The sequence below is a fragment of the Pteropus medius genome, unplaced genomic scaffold (assembly GCF_902729225.1).
Source record: "Pteropus medius unplaced genomic scaffold, Ma_sr-lr_union100, whole genome shotgun sequence".
Taxonomy (NCBI): domain Eukaryota; kingdom Metazoa; phylum Chordata; class Mammalia; order Chiroptera; family Pteropodidae; genus Pteropus; species Pteropus medius.
Genome location: NW_024344241.1, coordinates 3,847,717 through 3,870,948, shown reverse-complemented (window position 1 = coordinate 3,870,948; position 23,232 = coordinate 3,847,717). Strand labels below are relative to the sequence as shown.

At 42.1% G+C, this 23,232-nt stretch overlaps 1 protein-coding gene across 1 annotated transcript in view; it reads right to left on the bottom strand.

Annotated features, from left to right (window-relative positions):
* Positions 1 to 23,232, bottom strand: part of F13A1 (coagulation factor XIII A chain) — a 169,130-nt gene that overhangs the window by 13,546 nt on the left and 132,352 nt on the right. Inside the window, exons 12-13 of the mRNA XM_039869403.1 lie at positions 16,599 to 16,886; positions 9,817 to 9,977 (exon numbers count right to left, since the gene is read on the bottom strand). Of these exons, the coding sequence (XP_039725337.1) occupies positions 9,817 to 9,977; positions 16,599 to 16,886 (449 nt within the window). The remainder of the gene's footprint in view (positions 1 to 9,816; positions 9,978 to 16,598; positions 16,887 to 23,232) is intronic.

Sequence of the window (23,232 nt, the reverse complement as noted above, 5' to 3'; positions counted from 1 at the left end):
TCTTTAAAAATTTTCATTTAAACTATTTCTGTTTTAAAAAATTGACAAAATATGATGCTTTTACAAGTTAAATATCATTCACCAATATTAACATACTAAGTTCTTGTCTTTGATGCTATTTCATGATAATGAGCAACTATTCTGATTCTTTGGTAAACAAGTCTCTCTCTCCGCTCTCTCCTTCTTTCTCTCTCTCTTTCTCACACACACACACACACACACACTTTTGGGAAAAAATTACTTTTTAGGAAATTACAAGAGCTCTTCCATGGAGTATACGCTTTACAGTATACATAACCATGTTCGAAATTGAAACTGAAATGAGAAAAATTTGAGAAAGAATGAACTTAGTTGGCTATATGAGTCACATGATTTATTAATTCACCTCACAGCCCTTACTTCCTGTGCTTTCAATCATGTATTATTATTACATGTGTTGCTGAAAGATGAATTTTTTTCTCCTCAGCCTAAGATCACTGCTGGTAATAAACAATTGCTTGTTTGTAAATTATGCTCATTAGTGATAGCGCCACCATTGCTATCAGCTAATATACTTAGGTTGGCATTTGCTAAACAATGCTAATGGTTTAAGATAGGTAATGTTATAGTCTGCGCTGTCCATTATGGTAGCCACCAGCCACATGTGGCTATTTAAATTAATTAAATTAAATTAAATTGAAAAGTCAGTTCCTTGGTTGCACTAGCCAAATTTCAAGTACTCAGTAACTACATGTGGCTGGTGGCTATCATTTTGGACAGCACAGATTTAGAATATTTCCATAATTATAGAAAGTTCTATTGAACAATGCTGTTAAGTGATTTATGTATATTATAACTCATTTAATCTTCACAACTATATGAGTTAGATACTGTGAGTCTTCACTTTACAGATGAGGAAACAGACACAGAGAAGTAAGTTGCTCAGGTTCATGAAGATAGTAAGTAGAGGAAGTGAGAACTGAATGCAGACGGTCTGGTGCCAGAGCCATTGCTCAACCATACTTCTAGATTGACTCTGATTAGTAATAATAATAATAATAATAGTAACATACATATATATTATATATGTATATATGTATATATATATACATTACTAGGTGTATATATATATATATATATATATTTAGTATTACATTACTAAGTTAACACTAATATATTCTGCTTATCATTTTATTTGTATTATTTAATCCTCCTTACAGCCCTATGAGCTTGGGAGTTGACATGATTATATCACAACACATTCCATTGATGTGACACTGAAACTTAAAAGATAAAATGTCCAAGTTACAGAGCTAGTAAGTCTGTAGAATCCAGATATAAATCTAAGTCTTTCTGACTCCAAAACATTCATCTTTAAACACTGCATACACTGTGATCTCTGACAGCAGAGAAACAAAAATAGTAACATTTTCTTTGCTGGAAATAGCCTCATTATTTTCTGAAATTCACTGAAGAATCATTTGCAGTATTACCTTATAAGGTCACTAAACTACTAGTTGAGCACAATGAACTAAATTTGAACTAAATTTGAAAACATATACATGACCCAACTCTTTGATTTTATGGGGAAAGAATCAGATTTCTATAGCATAGTAAAATATGACAAGATGGACTTAGGGCCTTGATATATTATATTACTTGATGATAACAGGATTTTCTACTTAGAGTAAAGATGGAGATATTTTAAAAAACCAATAGCCCAAACATAGTGGGATTATATGATAAGGTAGATGAGATTCATCATTCTTGATGTTTAACTTTATGTGCCTTTTTATAAGATCAAAAAAAAAATAGCAAAAGGATATGCATAGAGCAAATTATGTTTTAGGTACACAAGTTGCCAGAGATTTCTCATTTTAACTCTCAAATACAGGTTGTTCTGTGGCTGTACTGGGTAGGGAAATAGAAGCGTATACCTTCCAGTTGTGGGGCTTCTCATTGACAGGTCTAGGATATGTACTCCTGGCTATTGGAGTACACCCACTGTCTGGTCCTCCATGACCAACAGCCATGATGGGGTGGAGAGTTAGTGAGCTGAGCATAGAAAGCCATGGCTGGTGGTGCCCTGCCTGGGACCCTCCCGAGATACATAGATTTTAACCACTCAGAGCCTATCAGGGTAGGATCTTACACAGACATGTTTGATTTTCTCCACTGATGGTCTAGGACCGTGCCAAGAGGCATGACCGAAGTGGCTGAGACACGGACAATGACCATACTTGGGGGAAGCTGAAGGGAAAGTGTTCTGGACTCAGAGTCTGAAAACCAGGGGCTGCTGCTGTATGTCCTTGGGCCAAATGACTTGGACTCTCTGAGCCTCAGTTTCTTATGTGGTTATGGAGAAGATTCGATGTGAAATGATTTAGAAGAGCATCTGAAACACGTTAACATTTACTGAATCTAAATGCTATTGAGTTTTAAGAGAAGAAATGTTGCCAGAGTGACCATAAGAACCGTCTAAACCATAAGTTCCCCTATGGAGATGTAGATTCAGTTTCTTAGGTATTAAGGAAGAGAATCACAAAGGGGAGAAGCTGGGAGCCTCCAGCAACGCTTTTTAAAAAGTGGAGAGGCTCACCTCCCTGCGCCCTTGTCTCAGCCTCCCACTGAAGGATCAAGGGGAAGGGCAGGGCAGAGGTGCATCCTAGTGACTGGGACATGTGACAAAGTCAGAGAGAACACAGGAAGTTGAAAGGGAGATATGTGCTTGGTTGGAGACATGGGAGGGGAAATGGTTCAGGGATTAATTAGAACAGTCTCTGTTTTCATTTTCTGCCTTGATAGAAGGTTTCTGATATTTAAGTTCTCATAGAACAAAAAACCATAGTGAGGTCTCACCCTTTTTACCCAGTGGCTGTCAAGCGTTTTGGGGACAATTATTACATCTCGAGTGGTTTCCCCAATTTTAACTTTTCCTGTGGGATAAAGGTATATGAATTGGGATGTTGTAGGAGCAGAGCCCAGTCATCTACCTCAGCAACCATCTTGGCCTTGCTCTACTCTGGTTAAAATGGTAGTTTCCATGGATACAAAGAGGATTCTAACTGGAGCCCACACTTCAGGAAGAAACATGGGCTCCAGTAAGAACACATTAGAATAGTTGTTCAAAAAAGCCAAGATAGTGTCTTGAGTCAGAAGAGAGCTGGACATTGAGCCAATGTGGGTGTGCATCAGTGCAGGTTAGGAAAGGGCGCCCCTTTTAAGGGTGGATGTAGCTCTCTGCATAGCTTGGCGAGTGGGCTAGATTCGGTCCCTTTATGGCCTCCTCACACCAGGCTGGGGACAGTCTGCGCAAGTGTTGGTGTTGACCTGGAGTAGAGCCCACCCAGAAGTAGGTTCTGGCACCCACCCTGGAGGGGTTGGCAGGGACATTGCCCATGCCACCTGTGTTATCCTTACCACTGCAAGTCCAGAGTGCTGAGGCCCAGGTGATTGGGGCTAGCAGTGCAGACATTCTGCTTACAAATTTCTATGAATTACCTGCTTTTGTAGGTACTGTGAACACTGTTTGTATGAGAGGGGTGCTTCAGGCTGTGTGGTAATGGTGGTCAATCCATGAGAAAACAGAGTGGCCTGGAGCTGACCAAGGTTGGCTACCACTAAACAGAAATACGAGCAATCTTTCCCCATTTCAAAGGAACAGTCAATACAAATGACTTTTTTCCTCTGATAATTAAAAAAAAAAAAAAAACTTCTACAACTTATGTACAGAGGGGGCACCAAATAACTGTTGAATGAAGTGAATAAAAGAATGAATAAATGAGTGAATGACTAAACAAAGGGATGAATAAATACTGGAAATTTCTTATAGTCAAGAGAACAAATAAGTAAGAAGCAATCCTTGTTAAAATCTTGTTAATGCCACTAGGCTAATACCTACACTTGGGCAGACTATGCCCATGCCAGGGGTGGGAGGCAGTGAGGCACATTAAAATCCATGTTAAAAATTCTTGAAAACAGTCAGTTGTTCTCATTTTAAATGTTTAAAAGATTTTTTAAAGAATTGAGGGGGGGCACCTATTTGTTCATAGCTTGTTCATGGTTATAATTTTTTAAAATCATGTACATAGAAAGTAGTTATATTTTCTCAGCAAAATTGCTCCTACGAGCAATTTCGTTCATATGAGAAAATGAGTTCTGGTATTTCATGAGGTCCTGCAAAGGCTACAGGAATTGCTCTACATAACACTACAGAGGTATTGGCACCTGAGCTATCTTAGAATAGCACTTGAAAGAGTTTATTTCTCAAGTACTGAATGAAAGTCATCTGAGGAACACATGAAAACTTCTATCTGCTCCCACTTTTACATCAGGCTCTTTAAAACTGGCCTTCCTCACATGAGGGTTCCACAGGGAACAGTGCACACACTCGACACCTAGAAGTCAGATGCAATGCCACCAGATGAATGTTACCTTCACTTTAGGCCACAGGGCCAAACATTGCTTTAAGTAATTTTCCAAGTGTGACTGCAGGATTTCCAGGCATAGATGGGACTAGGCAGGGAAGGAAGAAACTTTTATCAACAACTACCAATTCCTGGCATGGGCTAAGCATCCTCACAAACATTACAAATGTTAACCTACAAAACTTTGTGTTTTACATGTGATTGTAATTAATAGGAGTAGTATTATAATCGTTAGTGGGGTAATCATTTTGCAAAAGGGACACTGAAGTTCAGAGAGGATGTATGTATGTATGAGAGAGACAGAAAGAGAGAAGAGGAGGAGGAGATGAAAAAGCAAAGTGGAGGGTAGGTATGTGTGGTGGAAGCTGATAGACATTGGCCTTCATTGAGGACTTAATATGAGGAAAGTACCATGCTAAGCTCTATACGTGAATTATTTTAATGATCCCTCCCAGAAACACAATGAGGTCAGTACTATCATTGGACCCATTTTACTTCTCATGGTTGAGTAATTAACACAAAGCAGCCCAGGTGGATTATGACCCCAGCCACTTTGCTTCTACAAAAGGGGCTACAGGTGTCCCTCTTGGTGTTCTTATTCTAGTTGACTTGAGCGAAACCATGAAAAACGTGAAACCTTTGCTAACTGAGAATGGGAGAAACCCACCATAGTGCTATTTCCATGTTACACATCACAGATTCCAGACAAGCCAGTCTCTAGCCTGGAGACTAGCTGAATTCTCCCAATTGCCTCCATTCTCTCAAAAAAAAAAAAGCTTTTCATTAAAAACAAAAATGCCTAAGAGTCTTTTTCTGACTTAAAGCATCTTACAACCATCACCACATGGGAAGCCAGAAAAAAATTCTATGTCTGATTTTAATAAAATATTCTTTTCTCATCAAAATATTTTGATAGCATGGAAAAAGAAAAGTGTGCTCATTAAAGTTTAATGAACGTCTCTCTCTGCCATTTTCCATATGAGGATCACACACTGTGACTCATGCATTGTGGGTGCTGGGAATAATTAACTTATCATTATGGGGAAGAATGCATCCAAGACTGGGTCCATTAGGGTGTAATTACATGTCCACTGGCCAACTGTTTTGGTTGACATGACATAGATTCAGACAGGTGAGCTCAGTATTGTTCCAGGTTGGCCTTCACTTGCTCTAAAAATGGGGCTGGTTAAAAGCAGCTGCAAACTTGCTGCCAGAAACCTCCAGTCCCAAGGATGAGCTGAGGACTCCCAGAATGAGAGAGCGCCTTGGGCAAAGGCTTTAAAGAGAAGGGAGAAACAAAAGAGGTTCTGACTCTTGGGAGGACAGAGTTAACAGTAATGTTACATTTATGCTCTAGAACAGGGGTCCCTCTCTCGGGTCACGGACCAGTACCCGTCCAAGGCCTGTTAGGAACTGGACCACACAGCAGGAAGTGAGCAGTAGGTGAGTGAGCAAAGCTACATCTATATTTGCAGCCACTCTCCAGCGTTAGCATCACCACCTCAGCTCCACCTCAGATCATCAGGCATTAGATTCTCATAGGAGCACTGGTGCCTGGTACCAAAAAGGTTGGAAACCGCTGCTCTAGAATCTTTGCTGAAGCCTCTCTGTTCATAAAGTGAATTATAAAGCCCTCATCCCCAAATTTTAGGCTTACTTTAAAATGGCCTTAAGCTGCCTTTCTAGGTTTATCTCCACTAGTTCCCTGCTCCCAGCCTCGACTCCAGCCAAAGCAGGATTCTAGTTGCTCCCCACACCTACCATCTACCTCTCTCCTTGTCCTTCTTCATGTTTTTCCCCCTAGGATCTGGAGTGGTCTCTCCATCCATTTCTATTGCTTTAAATGTTATCCATTCATAGGGGATCATCTATTGTTCTATAGCATTAATTTGTGACACCCCACTCCAACCAAACTCCCTTGAAAAACACAGACCCTTGTTAAGGCAGTCACCATTTTCTACTTTCTGTGAAAATCCCAGTGTGAGAGCAATGTAGCCTAGTGGTTATCTACACAGACTTCTGAGTCAGAAGATCTGGGTTAGAAGCTTCACTCACTAGGCACGTGATCACAGGCTAGTCACTTATGAAAAGTAATGACAATAATAACAACCGACATATACTCAGTGTTTACTGTGAGTTAGGCATTAGGTGTCCATTAAGTCATTATATACTCATAACAGCCCTGTGAAGTATTAGCATTGTCTCCCTTTTACAAATGAGAAAAAAATGCTAAGGGAGAGCAAGTGATATGGCTAGGTTACAGTTATTATGTTGAGAAAATAGGCTTTGAATCCAGTTTTATTCCAAAGCCCATGTTTTGACCACTATGCTACAGGGCACTTTACCTCCTCTGGGCCTCAGTTTTCTCATTTCTAAAATGGGGGGTATAGTAATACACACCTCATAAGATAGTAATGATTAAATTAGATAATACAAGAGAAGTATAATAATACAGAGCTCAATAATTTATAGCTGCTATCATTGTCATCACCATATGCTGGTCTCATCCCTCCTGCCTGTGAGCTAAGGACAGGAGGATCAGGTCCTCCTAACCCTTTGTCTCTCACGTGGTCTCCCTTGTGCCCAGAACATTCATTGAGATGTTCTGGGCCCATCTCAGGCTCAAAGAGATTGACAAAGTTTTCTAGCATTTTCCTAGAATTTGAGCACATGTCCTAAGCAATTCTGGACCTCCGAGCCATTGTGCTTTTTTTTTTTGTACTTTCACCACATTTAGCTCCCTCTCCAACTCCTGTTTTATTCAATTTATTTGACACCTTTCCCTAAGGTCTCCTGTGTAATACTTCAATGTAACGTTTTCTTTCTCCTCCCTCCTTCCCTCTCCTTCCCTCCCCTCTGCTCTTCCCTCCTCTTTTCCATTCCTCCCCTCTTTTCCATTCCCTTCCTCTCCCCTCCCTTTCTTTACTTATTTCTCTTCTCCTCCCCAAAACCCCCTCCCCTCCTTTTCTCTGTGTCCTCTTTCCCTCTCCCAGTCACTTTCAGAACAAGAAGTGCCATCTGGATGCCATAGCTCTGTATTTCATATCTCCAGCAGCCTCCCAGGTCCCCAGTCCTTTAGCCAGAGTTTCTGGAATGAGGGCTTCTCACAGCTCAGGGATACATGGGTGGCTTTTAAGGTGTGAGGTGCTTTACCCAGAAATACCTCTTCCTCTGCTCAGATTTAGTTCGTCCTTGGGTTAATATGGTTAATGAGATTAGTGGTTAAGGAGTAGTTTTTTGAGGATGCCTCCTGACTCCTCTTTCAAATAATTTTGGCACAGGACAGAAGCCAGAATTTTTATTTCTCTCATGTTCAAATCCCAGTCAAATAGTCCTATCTCTAAATAAATTTCTCCTAGGAATAGCACCCCTGATACCTTTATGGAAATTCAAAACAAAACAAAACAACAAAAAAACAAGAATACAGCTCTTTTAAAAAGTGCATCCTTCCCGCCCAGGTCACTCAACTTATGGGAGAAGGTATTTCCATTCTGTCCCTGAGGAATGAAACTGCTCTTTAAGTAAACCCAAAAGATAACTAATAAATAATCCTTCAGATTAATAATGTCTAAAAGATGAAAGTTATTCGTTTCCTTTATACATACTGTTTATTATCAGCGGTGCAATTAAATTCTATTTTATGCTGTGGTTTGAGCACACAGCTTGGAAGTGCTCTCTCCTGAGCCCTTCACAGTGACAAGCCATCGCTTCATAAATAAGGAGAGCATATAGGCCTTGCCTCTGGTGAGAAAGCTTCTTAGGTTGAGTTTGTGGATGAGACTGGGAAAGGATAAAGGATGCCTCCACATGCAGCTGGGAGAGGCCTGCAGAGCAACACTGCACGTCTCCGAGGGAGAGCCAACCATGAGGGCAGCCTGCCTGTTTGTGAGTAGTGGGAAGGCCCGCCCCACTTCTGGTACCTTATGCTATTGAATTCATGTTCTCATGGGATTGACAGCACCTCTGGAGGAACCCAATGCCACTTCTCTGTTTTCCATTTGTTTTCTATTCCGCCTGCAGACCCGGCACATCCTCATTTTTGTCTCTTAAGGCCTCTCGTGCAGATGGTGCTGTAATGAGCCTGTGGGAGGTGACTGAGGTGAACGAACCAAACAGAGAAGATGACTTAAGCCTTTCTAGAAATAAAAGGCTTAGAATTCTCTTCCTCCACAGGCACTATACATCTGTGTTTAGATGAGCCTTATCCTAGGGTGATTAATGGTGGTTCTCAAGTGCCATCTACATGATACTAGATCCAATAAAAGTTATCATTTTGAATGCTATACAAGTTATTAGTTTTATAAATATTCACAGAAAATTATCCATGACTTAAGGCCTACCTCCCCCTCCTGACCCATTGCCTTCTCCCTACCACCTCTAGGGGCATTTAAAATATGAGCAACTTTATAAAACTTTGATTTGTCTATCACTTTAGAGGAATGCAGCTTAGGCTCTGTGCTAATCATTCTTAATTACTTCAAGGAAAATGTTCCCCAGTCACTTGGAAAGATCTCTAAGCCCTGGATCTGGCTGGTATAAGATGTCATCTCCCAAGGACCCTGCTGGAGGCCTGGGTTCCTGCTCACAGGTCAGGGTGGTGTCCCAGGGATGTGGCTGTAGATGCTGCCAGTGCTCCTGAGATGTGGGAACAAAACGGGCTACCATATTCAGCTCTTCTTTGCCAAGTTCCTTTGAACCATCAAGGCAGAGATTTCTGGTGATAAATGGGGAGATGTTAAAACTACTAGCCAAATGGTACAAAAAAACCATATGGTGACAAAAGTCAGAAGAAGTGGTTATCTTGGTAATGAGGGAGGGGATTATTTACTGGAAAAGGCATGAGGGAACTTTCTGGGGTGTTGGAAATCCCCTACATCTTCATCTGTCCGGCGTTTACAAGGTGTACACATATATAAAAAGTCACTGTCATCAAGCTGACATTTCAGTTCGTGCATTCTACTGTATACAATTATATCTCAATGAACAATAGTACAGTCCAAAATGCAGGTGGGAGATGATCCAAGCGGTTTCCATTTTATGCTATGCCTGACCCACTTTATACTGGAGACCGTGAGAGTTCTAAGTATCTGTATCCATTACACATCTTTATCTTCCTCCACAAGTATGTTTATACCCACAGGTTATATTTATATCTGCAGCCAGATCTATATATTTAAATCTGGAGAGGAGAGAAAAGTGTTATATGCTGTGTCTATATATAGGGTAGTTTACTTCTTTCAAAGAACAGGAGGATCCGAGCTCCATTTGTTTTTTTGTTATTGTTTTTTTTTTGAGCAGGACACACATTCAAATACACACACACACTCACAAACACACTAAAATACAGTAAGTCTGGATAACTAATCAACAAATTTGCTGCTCTCCCTTGTCTGAGATGCTAAAAACTGACCTTGATGTTGACCTTGGGGATTGTCAGCACAGTGGACTTCTGCTTGGCCAGAATATCTCCTGTCTTATCGACACGAGCTGTGACGAAGAATTGCAGAGATGCTTGTTCCAGTAACTGGCCCATGTACTCGCCAGCTCTCACCAGCACTTCCTCTTCCTTGACTGCCAGAAGGGAAAACAAACATGCTGGATATTGAGACTTGAGATAGAATCTACTTTACTTTCCCCAAGTGACCTCATTTTTTTCACATTAGCACAGCACCCACTGGAACACGGCAAAGGTGAAGGGCAAATGGAACAGTCGATCAGGGATACGCTCTCCTGCTTCCGGGTAAAGAATGTGCTGGAAATTTAATATTCAGTAAAGTCTTACTAGAGAAAATGTGTCAAATTTCCCAGTGTTTTTCCTGTTGTAAAATATGATAGTCATGTTTAAAATCAAGGATCAAGGGATTTTAACTGTGGCTATTTTGATTTGGGCAGAGACAGATGCCATCCCAAGATGGCAACTGTGGAGCAGTGACATTCAAGGCTACCATTCTATTTGCCCACCCCTCATGCCATAAGAAACCTCTCATGCAGGCTATGGGCCATGCTTGAGCAAAACTGTCAATTACCTAAACCTACTCCTTGTAGTGCTCCACATTTTCTTTCCAGGTTTTTAATTTAATTTAATTTTATTATTAGTTTCAAATATACAGTACATTGGTTAGATATTTATATAGTTTATAAACAATCTTCCTGATTGCTCTTTCTCTCCTCTGGCTCTACATCTAGCCATTACTTTAATGCTGACTGCATTCCCTATGCCGTGCTCCCCATCCCTGTGACTATCAAATACTAATTTGTACTTCTTTAACCCTTCACTACTTTCTCCAACCCCTTAAACCCCCACCCCTCTGGCTGTCACTAAATTGTCCTCCATATTTGTGAATCTGTTTTTGATGAGTTTGTTCTTTTTGTTCTTCAGGTTCTACATATAAGTGAAATCATATGGTATTTATCTTTCTTTGCCTGACTTATTTTACTCAGCATAATAACCTCTAGGCCTATCCAGGTCGTTGTGAATGGTAGAATTTCATTTTTTTAATGGCTGAGTAATATTCCATTGTATATATGAACCATAACTTCTTTATCCAATTGTCTGTCGATGGGTATTTAGGTTGTTTCCATATCTTGGCTATTGTAAATTGTACTGCCATGAACATAAGGGTGCATAGATCTTTACGAATTATTGTCCAGCTTTTTTTTTTTTTTTTGGTACCAATTTGACATGACTTCTACTTAAGAGAAAGACACTCTTGAAACCAGTTTTCACCATAGGTGTTCAATTCCCTCCTACCCCCTGTCCTATTTGCAACTTAAAAGACCTCTGTGCCAAATGCTTATTTCCTCAGGTCACTGAAATTAGCATTTAGGTGTCAGGGGACAGTCAGTAAGGATGACATTTGGGGGATGGGGAGAGGTCCTGGCTGCTGTCAGTCATCATTGGGCTGAAGGGGATTCTGTCTTGTGGCTCTGGCCACAGCAATGAGGTTGTTTGGCTGCATTGCCCACCTTCTCTATCCCTCTCATTTCCCATAGCCTGAGAGTCTAGAGAGCAAAGGGCAGTTCTTCTGCAGGCCGAGCCTGGGCCACGTGCAGCATCCGATGCTAGGTGGTCAGAGCCACCTGTTAGTGTGGCATCGTCAGCCAGCAGGCCCAGCAGGGGAATGGGTGACTCACATCTCCACCGCACACACAGAGTACAGGCTCTGTAAACATTCATGGAATTGAAGGTCTCCACCAGTGCTTCCCTGCCCCATGTCAGCCTTTTGCCAAAGAATTATCCTTCCTGCGAAAGTTTTTGAAGGAAATAATTCTCACGGTTGATAGTTTCATGTACAGAGGGTAGTTCATTCTCGCCCTCCATAACAAGCAGCAGTCCGGCAACATGAATTGAACACTGTGTGGAGGCAGCGCCAGGGCACAGGGAGGCCTCCTGACTTGCCAGCGCACAGGTGAGGGTGTGTCAGGTGCTCAGCATCTGCTTCAAAGTCTCACAGATAAGTAGGTGCTATGACCACCTCCAGCCCTCTGACTGAGGAGTTCTCAGTCTTGGCTCCACAACACAATCACCTGGGGACATTTAAAAACCTGCCCTGCTGGATCCCAACCCAGACCAAATAAATCAGAATTTTGGAGGTTAGAGCTAGGATGTTGTTTTAAAAGTGCCACAGTGGACGCTAATATGCAGCTGGGGCCAAGAAACAGCGCTCCAACAACCAGGGGATCCCCACAGAATGAGTTCTGAAAAAGCCTTGGTTCAAGTGGAAAGGGCAGTCTTTCCAACCCAGCCCTTGCTGCCCCAGGCATGGTCAGCAGCAAACATCACCTGGGAGCTTGTTAGAGATGCAAGTTCTCCGACCCCGCCCCACCTACTGGATTAGGATCTGCACTTGACTAAGATGCCCAGATGACAAGTGTGCAGGTTTGAAAAGCAGCCAGAGATACGAGGTTCTAGCAGTAGAAGGCGTGGAGTTAGGGCAAAGTTAGAGTGGACTTAGGACAGTCTCAGTTTTAAAACTGAAAATTCTGTACCCTGGAACCATTCAATTCCTGGCAAACTGGAAAGGTTGGTCATTCTAGACCAGTGGTTGTCACCCGGGGGTAATTTTGCCCCCCAGGGGATGTTTGGTAATGTCTGGAGACATTTTTGGTAGTTAGAATTGGGAGTTGCTACTGGCATCTAGTGGATACAGGCCAGGGATGCTGCTAAACGTTCTGCAATGCACAGGATGGGCCCCAGAACAATTATCTACAGCCTGAACTGTCAGTGGTGCCTCTGCTGAGAAACCCTGCCCTAGGCTATGCAGATTTATTAGAAGGTATTTGTCCATCCTAGGCAAGTACTGAACAACTTGGCTTGATTCCTGGGGCAGTCCTATTCCACTCAGAGCCAGCCTTTCAATCTATGACATTGCTTTGATCTTGGCCCTTGAATTCTGAATTTTTGAACAACCCAATCATTTTGCCTTCTTTGGGCCTGAGCCTGGACTCTGCTTTCTCCATAGCTCCTCCAGCAATCAATTGTCTAGATGAATAAGACTCTGTCTCTCAGTTGGATATAACCTCAAATGAACACATGGGGCCATTTTTCACTTCCCTAGATCTAAACGAATGGAGTGGCAAATGACAGGCCTGGGAGAATGTCCATTTTTGCCTCAAGCTGCCTTCAGTATTAATAAAACAATGGACCTCCTCTGGCTATTTCTGTGTTTGACCTCTAGGTTCCCTTAGGCTGGTGAGATACGCCTGACTTCTTTCCACCAATCTTTACAGAGGCTCTTGCTACCTTTACAATATTGATATAAAGACCCCTTAATCTCTGAGGCAGAGCATTCTCTAAATCATAGCACTAAGGAAAATGGGCTGTGCTTCGAGCCCAAGAGAACAGTTCTCCTGAAATAGTATGTTATGTAAGTGCTGTGTTTTGCCACCGCACAAGAAATTGTTCTAGATAAAGTTTATTAAACGTGGCAAGAGAAAGAAGAATAGATTTTCATTCTATAAGTGGTGGAGCTGGGATCCTGCCAACACCATTTACGGTGTCTGGGGAAAGCCAAGGGAGACACTGACTGGAGCTGCCTCATCTCTTTTCCAAAAAGCAAAAAAACCTAAATATAGCCGAGTAGAAATGATAGCACCTTTGAAGGTATTGGAAGGTTTAAGTTATTTAAGTCTTCCAAGCTGATTCTAGCCCACACATTTCCTTTAATCATCAATCTGGAAAGTATGCCTTCCATTCTACTTGGAACACTTTCATTGCAATACAGCCTCCTAAAAATGTACTTTGACCTCTAGAATATGCGACTTTTTGCAGTAATATGCAGTTTATTTTAGATTGCAATATGCAATTTATTGCATGCAGTTAATGACATCTACCTGCAGGGTAAAGCAAGTAACAGTCTCCAAACCTCTTGAAATTATTCAGGACAAGACTTGGGGTGGGCCAAGCTGTTGGGACCTGTGTTAATACTGAATCAGGCTTAGGTTTGGTCAGCTGTCCCTAGATCAGTGACTTCAGGGGACTAATATATCATTTTAGCCTGCTAATTCATATAAGCTCATTCTTTTGTTGGATTAGGGAGAGAGGGGCAAGGAGAATGAGCCGTGGAATTCTTGGGAGGTAGGAAAGGGATGGTATATAGTTCTCTGCCCAGGGAAGGTAGGGGCAGCTGGACTCCTGGCAACGGGAAACTGGCTTACTTAAGGCCCAAGATTACACCAGGGCCTACACTGTCATTGCCTGAATGAGACCTGACTTCTATTATCTGCTTTGCCTCTGACTACTGTTTGTGACTTTGAACACACCAACTCATCCTTCCAGTCTCAGTTTCTCAAAAGTAAACATGTTTGAAGTTAACATTTACTGAAAGCCTTACCGTGTGCGAAGTATTTCACACATATTTATCTTATTTAGTTTCCTTCACACCCTCTTCACATACCACACATCCAATCTGTCAGCCAATCCGGTGGGCTCTACCTTCAGAATATACCTGCATCTGATTGTATATTTCTTTCACTACCTCACCATCTCTCACTGAACTATTGCAATAGCATCTTAACTAGTCTCTAAGGTTCAGCCCTAATGCCCCTAGAATCTATTCTCAACACAGCAGCCAGAGTGACCTTTCAAAACCTAAGTTAGATCATGCCACACTTCTGCTCAGAACTCTCCAGTGGCTCCTCAGCTCGCTCGGAGTCAAAGCTAAAGTCCTTACCAGGGCCTACGGCTTTTTTCCACTACTCTCTTTCTGCCTCCTGTGCTCTCCACTCTGGTCTCCTTGCTGCTCACTGAGCACATCAGACCTGCTCTGGTCTCAGGGCCTTTGACTTCTGGTTTCTTCTGCCTGAAAAGCTCACTCCTACCCTTTTGTCAGGCTTCTGTTAAACATTACCCTATTAGAGAGATTCCGCCACCCCACTCCCCACCCCAACCACCTCACCCCCACCAGCACTCCCTATCTTCCTTACCCTGCTTTCTATGTTCCGATTACGTGCATAATAACACTAAATATTCACTTGTTTGATTGTTCGTTGTTGAGCCCCACCTCCACCACAGGAGACCACAAACTCCATGAGGGTCTACATTTCTGTTTTGTTCATTGCTGTGTCTCCAGCACAAAACAGCACCTAGACTTAGGAGCACCAAATAAAGGTTTGGGGAGTGAATCAACAGCCCTGTGATCCAGGTCGTATTGTCCTCATGTACAGATGAGGAGAGTAAGCTCAGATTACTTAAGTAGCTTGCCTAGGGACACACAGTTAGTAGGTGACATAGTCACTCCTCAAATCCAGATTTGTCTAATTCCAAAGCTTGGGCTCTAAAATCCACTGCATCTGCCTGCCCTAAAGAATTGCAATGACCGCCCTGCTTCTGAGTCTTTTATACAACTGCTCTTTTCTACAAGAATTCTCTTACCTGTAGGGATAAGAAAAGTGCTAGATATTCCAGTTTCTAAAGAAAATGCCATGTTGATTTCCTCAACTATTAAAGCCACATTACTGAAGTTAGGAAGGTTTACTTCCTTCAAGTTTGGGTAGGTTTCTTGGAGTTAAGATTTTTAAAAATAGTTTCCCAAATTCCTGGGACTATCTTTCTGAAGCCTCACAGGGCACTTACTGTGGCTTGGGACAGACACCTATTCCAGAAAGCTTGAACACTATGGAGACGTGATTTGGTCATCTCAGGGGGGCATAGTAGCTTTGCTTGCCTCTGTTTCATATACCTTTTTCTTTTCTATTTTTTTCTTTTTCAGTGGCACATGTCAGATAATGGAAATTTGGTTCAGGTCTTTTCCAACCCGCTCTGTCTACCTCAACATGCTTTGCCTGGAGACCAGTTTCTTTCTGTTGACCCATTTTGTCAGCTATGTGATTAACTGGGATGCTGACTAAATACTAAGACCCCAGGAAATGAGATTGGTCAAAACTGCAGTCCCCAGAGTAAGTTGCAGCATGTCAGTCCCAATCTTGCTTAAAATAGTATGCAGTTTTATAGTGAAGAAGATGCTTTAGAGGGGAATGCATACAGAGGAGGCTGGAAGAGATCAAGGATGAGAAAGAGGTCCCCTGAGAGATGGCAGAGAGAGCAAAGCCCTTCAGAGGCTCCTGGACAGCACATCCTGAGCTTCCAGTCTCCTCTCCCAAGGGTGGGCTCTCTCTTGGTCTTATATATCAGACAGATCATTTTTTCAAAAATGGCCTTTATGCAGAGCTTAGATCTCCCTGCCTTCTAAATGGTAAAGCAAAACCCATCCATCATTCCTGTTGAAGCAGTCCCGAAAAGAATTGGGGAGAGAGGCATCACCAGGGGTCTTCTTTCTAGATTTGTTTTTCACAAACTTTCCTGTTCACACTCCAAAGCTCTTGCGATCTTGTTAAAATGAAGATCCTAGTTCTATAGGTCTGGGTGGGGCTTGAGAGCCTGCATTTCTAACCAGCTCCCCAGGAATGCCGATGCTTCAGGTCCTCAGCCCACACTGTAAGTAGCAAGAAATTAAGTTATATTTAACTTTCACAACTTATGGGGCTCTAGGCTTTGAGAATTCCAGAGTTCACTTCTATGCATGAGACATGAAGACGAAAGGTGAAGCCTCTCTAGAACTTGGTTCTCCATGCTCCTGAGCTCTGGCGCAGAACTTACATTTTTACAGAAAGTTATTAGGGGGTGTGAGTACGTTGCCAGCCAGATCACAAGTCCTGCAGAGAATTGCCTCTCCCCACCCCCAGTTAGCTTACTAGACAAAGGCTCCAGTGTCACATCAAATGTCTCCTTCTTGAATTCCTCCTTAGAAACACCGGTGTAGAAGGTGATGTTGCCAGAGAGATAGGCTGAGATAGTGTGAGAGTTGGGGCTGTTGTTCTGGAAGGTGATGTTGACCTTGAAGTCTTTTCCCAGCACGGCATTTTCCACTTCAAAGTCCATGACCACATCAGACTTTGGTTTGATGACACTTTCTGTGTTGAGGGGCTTTTTAACCCCATACATCAGGGCAGTTTCAAGGGCCAGTCTCTCTTCTTTTTGGCCTAGGAAAGACAGAGATAATGATGAGGGAAAAGAAATGTGGTCCATCAAAGAGAAAGTTGCACTGTGCTCTGAGCACAAGCCATACAACTACAGCCATACAATTTCCCTTTGGGGCAAGAATTTTTCAAATTCTGCCAAATCAAGTTCTCAGAGAGTCATGAGCTGCCCAGGTTGTCAAGTTAGGTGACGTTTCCAGGGCCTGTCAGAAAGGAGTTGCTAAGGGGCTTGCTCTAAGGGTTGTTTGTCCGGTGCCATTATTTCAGGGTTCACAAGTAGAATTGGCAAAATCTAACTCTTCTCAAACTGCAGTATTGATTTGCTTCTTTCCCCAAGTCCTAGTCATGTAGCTAGAATTTAGAGATCTCTAAGCAAAGATTTTGGCAATAGTTGCACCTGGCCATTCCACCTTCCACAATATGAGTTTTCTCCTATTCATGGATCTCCCCAGTAATCATCTCTCTTTCTACTTGAGCCTGTCCCATTTGCTCCTGCTGAGCTCCTGTCCTGCCCTCCATTCCTTCCTCTGTTGTCATTTGCCTCCAGCAGAGTGCAGAGATCACTGTTTCCCACACAGTGCACTGCCCCATACACTCAGATCTAGCAAACTGTTAACAAGCCTTCCCTGCAGAAGGGCTCTAAGGCCAAGTTCTTTTGGGGAGCACTGGTTCTCTAGTGTCCCCTGGGTGTTCACGACGTTCAATAGCCTATGAAAGATTCTGAGATTGAGCCCTAAAATAAGGAGACTTATTTAACACAAGATTTCCCAAACTCATCTGACCCAGAATACATTTTCTTTTTTTTTTTTGAGGGACACCTATCGGCATCTGGTGGTGCAGTCTGAGAAGTGTGTTTTGTGTTTGGGAAAATGTCTTATGTAAGATTTCCAAGAATGTGGCGATGGAGACAAAGGTAGGGAGAAAAGAGAAAAGGATGAGCTCTGGAAAAAGAAAAAAAATAGCTTTGTGCAGGTGAGGAAGTGAGAAGTATAGGTATGAGTCAGGCCTGGAAGCTTGCTGCTCCCACCTCCAAGCTGGGCTGACACTCCTTAGAGCTCTGAATAAAATGCTTGGCCTTGGGGGTAGGGATTGGGGAGTGGAGGGATAGTCACTATTCTCTTCACCATCTGAATGCCTTTGAGTATATCTCAGTACATTGTGGAAAATAGAGAGGCACATTTTTTTCTGGCTTGTAAAAACTAGTCATGGGGATGGCTAGCAAAAAACAAAAACAAAAACAAACAAACAAATAAGAAACCAACACTTTGAAATAAAAATACTGGCTTTTATAATTATGTTAATTTTTAAGATACTATATCTTCCACTTTATAATAAAATCCAACAGAGATGAAGAGGTCAATTAATAATAATAACTATTATGGACAGCTAACCATGTGATGGGTGTTATGGTAAATACATATTGTGTTATCTCATTTAATCCTCAGAACACCTACACAAGGCAGGAACTATTATTATCATCGATTTCTCTGTTTGTAAAACAAGGGTGCTGATATCACAGAGTTGCGAGGTGGATTAGAGGTAGTACCTGCATAAGAATTGGTAGCTTCTAGCCCTTTGCAAAGACAGAGAAAATGTCAGCAGGTGTTGCAAATAACTGGAAGCTTTGTGTGTGTGTGTGTGTGTGTGTGTGTGTAGTGTGTGTGGTGTGTACACAACAATTTCTCTGATTGCCAAGACTGCCAGAATGTGACAGAAACAATTTGTCTAGGACAAGCATTGGCCAGAGCACATGTTTATGGATCAATAGGAGGGAGATGGTAATCAAGAGAGAAGGGGCTGTGACAAGGAAAGTGCAGCAAAGTATTTTAGCAGAAAGCATCTGGCAAATAGCTCTGTGAGAAAGAGAGCATTAACAGTTTTTGCTTTGGATGAGCACCAAATATGCATTTAGGCAAAATGCAGGGGGCGAACACCAGCAGCAGGAGCATGGTCAGAGAGGTGCCTCCATCGGGGAGAGAGGCTGAGCTGGCCTGGCTGGTGTGAAGGGAAGGGACAGTAGAAGACTTGTGGGGCTACGAGAGATTTCAAAGAATGTCCTATCATAGATGGAGGGACCTCTAGCTTCCTTCTGTGGACGAGCCTGTCTCTATGAGCAGGAAGTGCTAGGCAGAGGTAGGCTTGGGATTTTGCAGGAAGCACAGGCCCAGGTAGGAGGCAAGAACTGCAGGATTTTCCCAGAGCTTGGCAGAATTCCCATCACTTTGCAGTTGTGCTTTGTGCTCTGACATCTTACATAATTCAGGCCATGAATTTAGTGCTATGAGAGAATGATCTAAAGCCAGATTGTTATTTTCTGAGATTCCTCTGTGGCATCCAGGAGCAAGGTCAAAAACATCTTTTTGTTAACCGGGATGCAATGAGAGTGCCCTTTTATGTTTGACAAAGCCTCTTTTCATTGTTTGGGTCTTAGCTCAAATGTCACCTTCTCAGAGTGCCCTCCCTTTCATTACCCTGTGTAATGTGCCTCCAATAATGTGTTATTTCTCACTAACACATTATCTGGTTTTCTTTCCTTTTCCTAGAACTTGTCACTATATGACATTATTTCCCCTGCTAGAATGAAAGCTCCATGTCCCCAAGACCTAGGACTCAGCCTGGCACAGAGGCTTTTGAAGGGTCATAGTTTGAAGAAGGCTTTTGCTTTCATTCTTCCATCTTTGTAAGAGATACTAAATAGTCCAGTTTACAATATCTGATGTTTAGTTAAGCTCACTCGTGAAAGTGCCACCTATGTTGGCATTCATTTGATTATTTCATGCTAGTTGAGACCCTATAATTTCTATGCACTGTTCCAAGCTCAGGTTAGAAGCACAGTCCTTCTCTCAGGGGTCTTGGAGAAAAGTGAAGACGGATCACCATGAACATGTCCATCGCGCATGCTGAGGTAGATGTTTGCATGTGGAACAGGGAACATGGGAAAGACACAGCTTCCCTGGGGGCAGGGAAGTCTTCTCAGAGGTGTGATCCCTCCACAGTGAGAGCAAGTGGGAGCCTGGCTTGTTGGAGGAACTGTCAGCAGCTCACTTGGCTGCTGCTTATGATAATTGTGGGTGTGGTCAGACGGGGCCACAAGGGGGCCAAAAAGGCAAACAGAGGCTTGGCGACCTCTGATTGCAATGCCTTGGATATGGCTGAAGAGAGTGAGGGCTTTTAAGTAGAGCGGCAATAGGTTCAGATTTATTTTTAAATATATCACTTTGGCAGCAATGCAGGGTTTATAATGAGGAGAAGAGGATGAGAAGGAAAGGTAGATTTGGGAAACTATAGCAGGTTATCCAAGCGAAAAACAATCATAGTTCAAGTTAATACTAGTGATATGATAGTAATAATAGAATGGCTAGCTGTAGCAGAAGCTATCTTTTATTGGATACTTTCTATGTATCAGGTACTGTGCTAAGGGCTTTCCACACATGATACAATTTAATTCTCAGAGAGTGGCCACAGAGATAGAGGGGAAGGGATGGATTTGACCTATTTCAGAGGGAACATTTAGAAGATTTGCTGTTTGACTGATTCTCAAGTTGCTAAATTTAGGTAGATTATGGTTCTCTTCACTTGGGAAGGGAGCGTAGGAGAAACAGATCTGGGGTGGGGGAGGCAGTGGGAGACATGGCATCTGGGAAGGTTCAGTTTCAGGTTTGGGTGAATGTGGAGCTGAAAAGTGAAGTCTAAATTGGAGACAGTGACTTGGGAGTGATCAGTATATATGTGAACATAACACCAGGGGCATAGAAAGAACATAAAGGGGATGGAATGAAGCCCAAGGATGGAAGCCTAGAATAAAGAAACAGTCAGAGGGAGTAATGAAAGGGGAGCTTAGACTTGCAGGAGATAGGAAAAAGAGCCAAGTAGGTTGGGATAAAACCAGGAGACATTCGTATCATAGAAACAAAGAAAACAGAATTTCAAGAATTGGGAGTGAGCAATAGCATCAAAAGGTGTAGGAGGGTGAGGCAAGCTGAGGTCTGCAAAATGTTTATTCTACATGGCAATCAGGTGGTCTTGGCAACATTGAGAAGATCTTCAAAGACTTGATGGTAGCAGAATTCAGGGTATAGTAGGTGAGAAATGAAAGGAAAAAGGACATGACAGGATGCCGGGTGCAGGCAGCTCTCTCAAGGTGCCTGGCTATGGAGGAAAGGAGGAAGAAAGTACGGGCATGTTTGGTGGGAGATATACTGTTGAAAAGGGTTTTGTCAATTTTTAAACACAGGTGACACTTAGCCTGCTTAAATGATCATGGGAAAGAGCTAATAGAAAAAGAGAGATGAAAATACAGGCCACAGAGGGAACCACTGATGGAGCAAAGAGGAAATGGGATCCAGACACCAGCATAAAGAAGACACATTGCCACAGGAGAAATTTTAAGAATTCTGGTTTTCAAAGTTTTGTAATATAAAAGGTATAAACTTAAGCTTTAGTTTACTGAAGTGAAAAAGATCTATCCACAATTCAGTTAATTAGAATAGTAAATTCCTAAATCTGATAATAATTTCTTTGTTTTTACTTATTGCCACATTTTAGTAGCCACACACAGAATTTGTGTATAGAGAAATTATATGAGACATTCAATAATGAGAATTACGGTGACAAATGCATGGCCATGGATACTGGCAGTACCTTCCTAGATGTCCATGGCAAACATCAGTAATCACTCTTTCCCACTATATTTGAGTAGTGCAGTCAGCATCCTTCTCTGAATAGCATTCTACTTGGTCATTCCCAAAGTTAGAATTTGAAATGCCATCTTGATTAAGAGGCTAATTATCCATCCACCTGGCATCAAACTCCAGCCTAGCAGGTTGTGTGTCTCTTACAACTATACAAAATTTAGGGGATCTTCTGTTTAGACCAGATCCCCTACACTGTCTACCTCTCTGAGCCTTGCCATCTTGCCAAGCTTTGAAAACCTGGACTACAAATGTCTTCCTTATTCAGAGTTGGAACATTTTATTTCTTTAATCTGGTGTCCACCCCTGGCCAAGCCCCTGACTCCTCTTTCATAGACTGCTTTGGGGTCCTTCCTCTCTTGATATCTGTCACCTCCATGTTTGACAGCTATGGTGTTTTGCTGTGAGGTTTAGATAAGACAGCTGATCACTCGAATGGCTCCCTGTAGACTCACCTCTTGCTTTCTTGTCTGGTCAGAACTTATTCCACATTACAAAAGTTTATCCACAATCCCTATCCTGCTGCCTTTTCCCAGAAACTCCTTTCCCTTGCTTCACCTAGACAATTACTGTTTATCTTTCCATCTCGGTGATCCCATCATAATGTCCTCCAGGATCCTTCAGTTTGTCTTGGGAGTCCTTTCTCTGTGCCCTGCAACATCTGCCCACCCCTGTTCAGGGTATCCACCACACAGCTTGATGAGGGCTTGCTTCCTGCTTGTATCTCCAGCTAGATGGGAAGGCAGTGCTGTGCATGTCTCCATTTCTACACAGTATTGAGAATATTGAGGACGGTTAATAGCAAGTCATTGAATGAATTAATGAATAAACGAGTGAATGTTGCAGCTAGTTTCTTTTACTTCTATCATGGACTTTTTTTCTTTTCGAAACCTTTTTGACTGTAACTCTGTAACAAGAGGGCATTCCTTATTTGTTTTGTTTTGTTGTGCTTGTATTTTTTTTAGCAAAAAAACCTTTTTTTTGATTGTTTCTATTGCTATGTATTCAAATTTATTACTTTCCTTCCTTTTTAGGAAAAAGCCAATTTTTTTTTATCTGTATTGTACAATAGATAATAACCCACAGAAACGAAGAATGGATCATTTCAGAAATACAGCAAAAATTCACTGGTTCAGATGACAAAAATTCTGAATTTCTAATACTATGCACAAGAGTTCTCAATTCAGCAAACTTTCTCTTTATAGTGCAAATTGGTTTTGTAAATAAGAGCAGAGAGACTGCCTAAAATATTTAAAACAAATTCTGCATTCCTTAGCACTTCAGGAATACTGAGGAATATTTAGGTATATGATAATTATTCACTATTTTTTATCCATTCACTAAAATGAATGCCACTCCTAAGAACTCTGCTGGTGAATCATCTGTAAAATATACTCCACATTCCCCATCAAGATACCTAAGATCCTTTACTTCCTGTTTGCTACTGACCTTGGGCAGCTTTGTCTTCAGCCCCCGGGCACTCTGAGCTTGATGCTTTAGTAATGCCTGCAGGATGCTAAGCACACCAGCTGCTTCACACCTCCATGCCTTTGGTCATGTTCCCAGTGCCTGGAAAACCCTATCCAGTGTTAACTATGATCTGTGATTTATCTCACTCAGCTTTGCTTTTTCTGAATCTCCTGGTTGGATTGACTGTC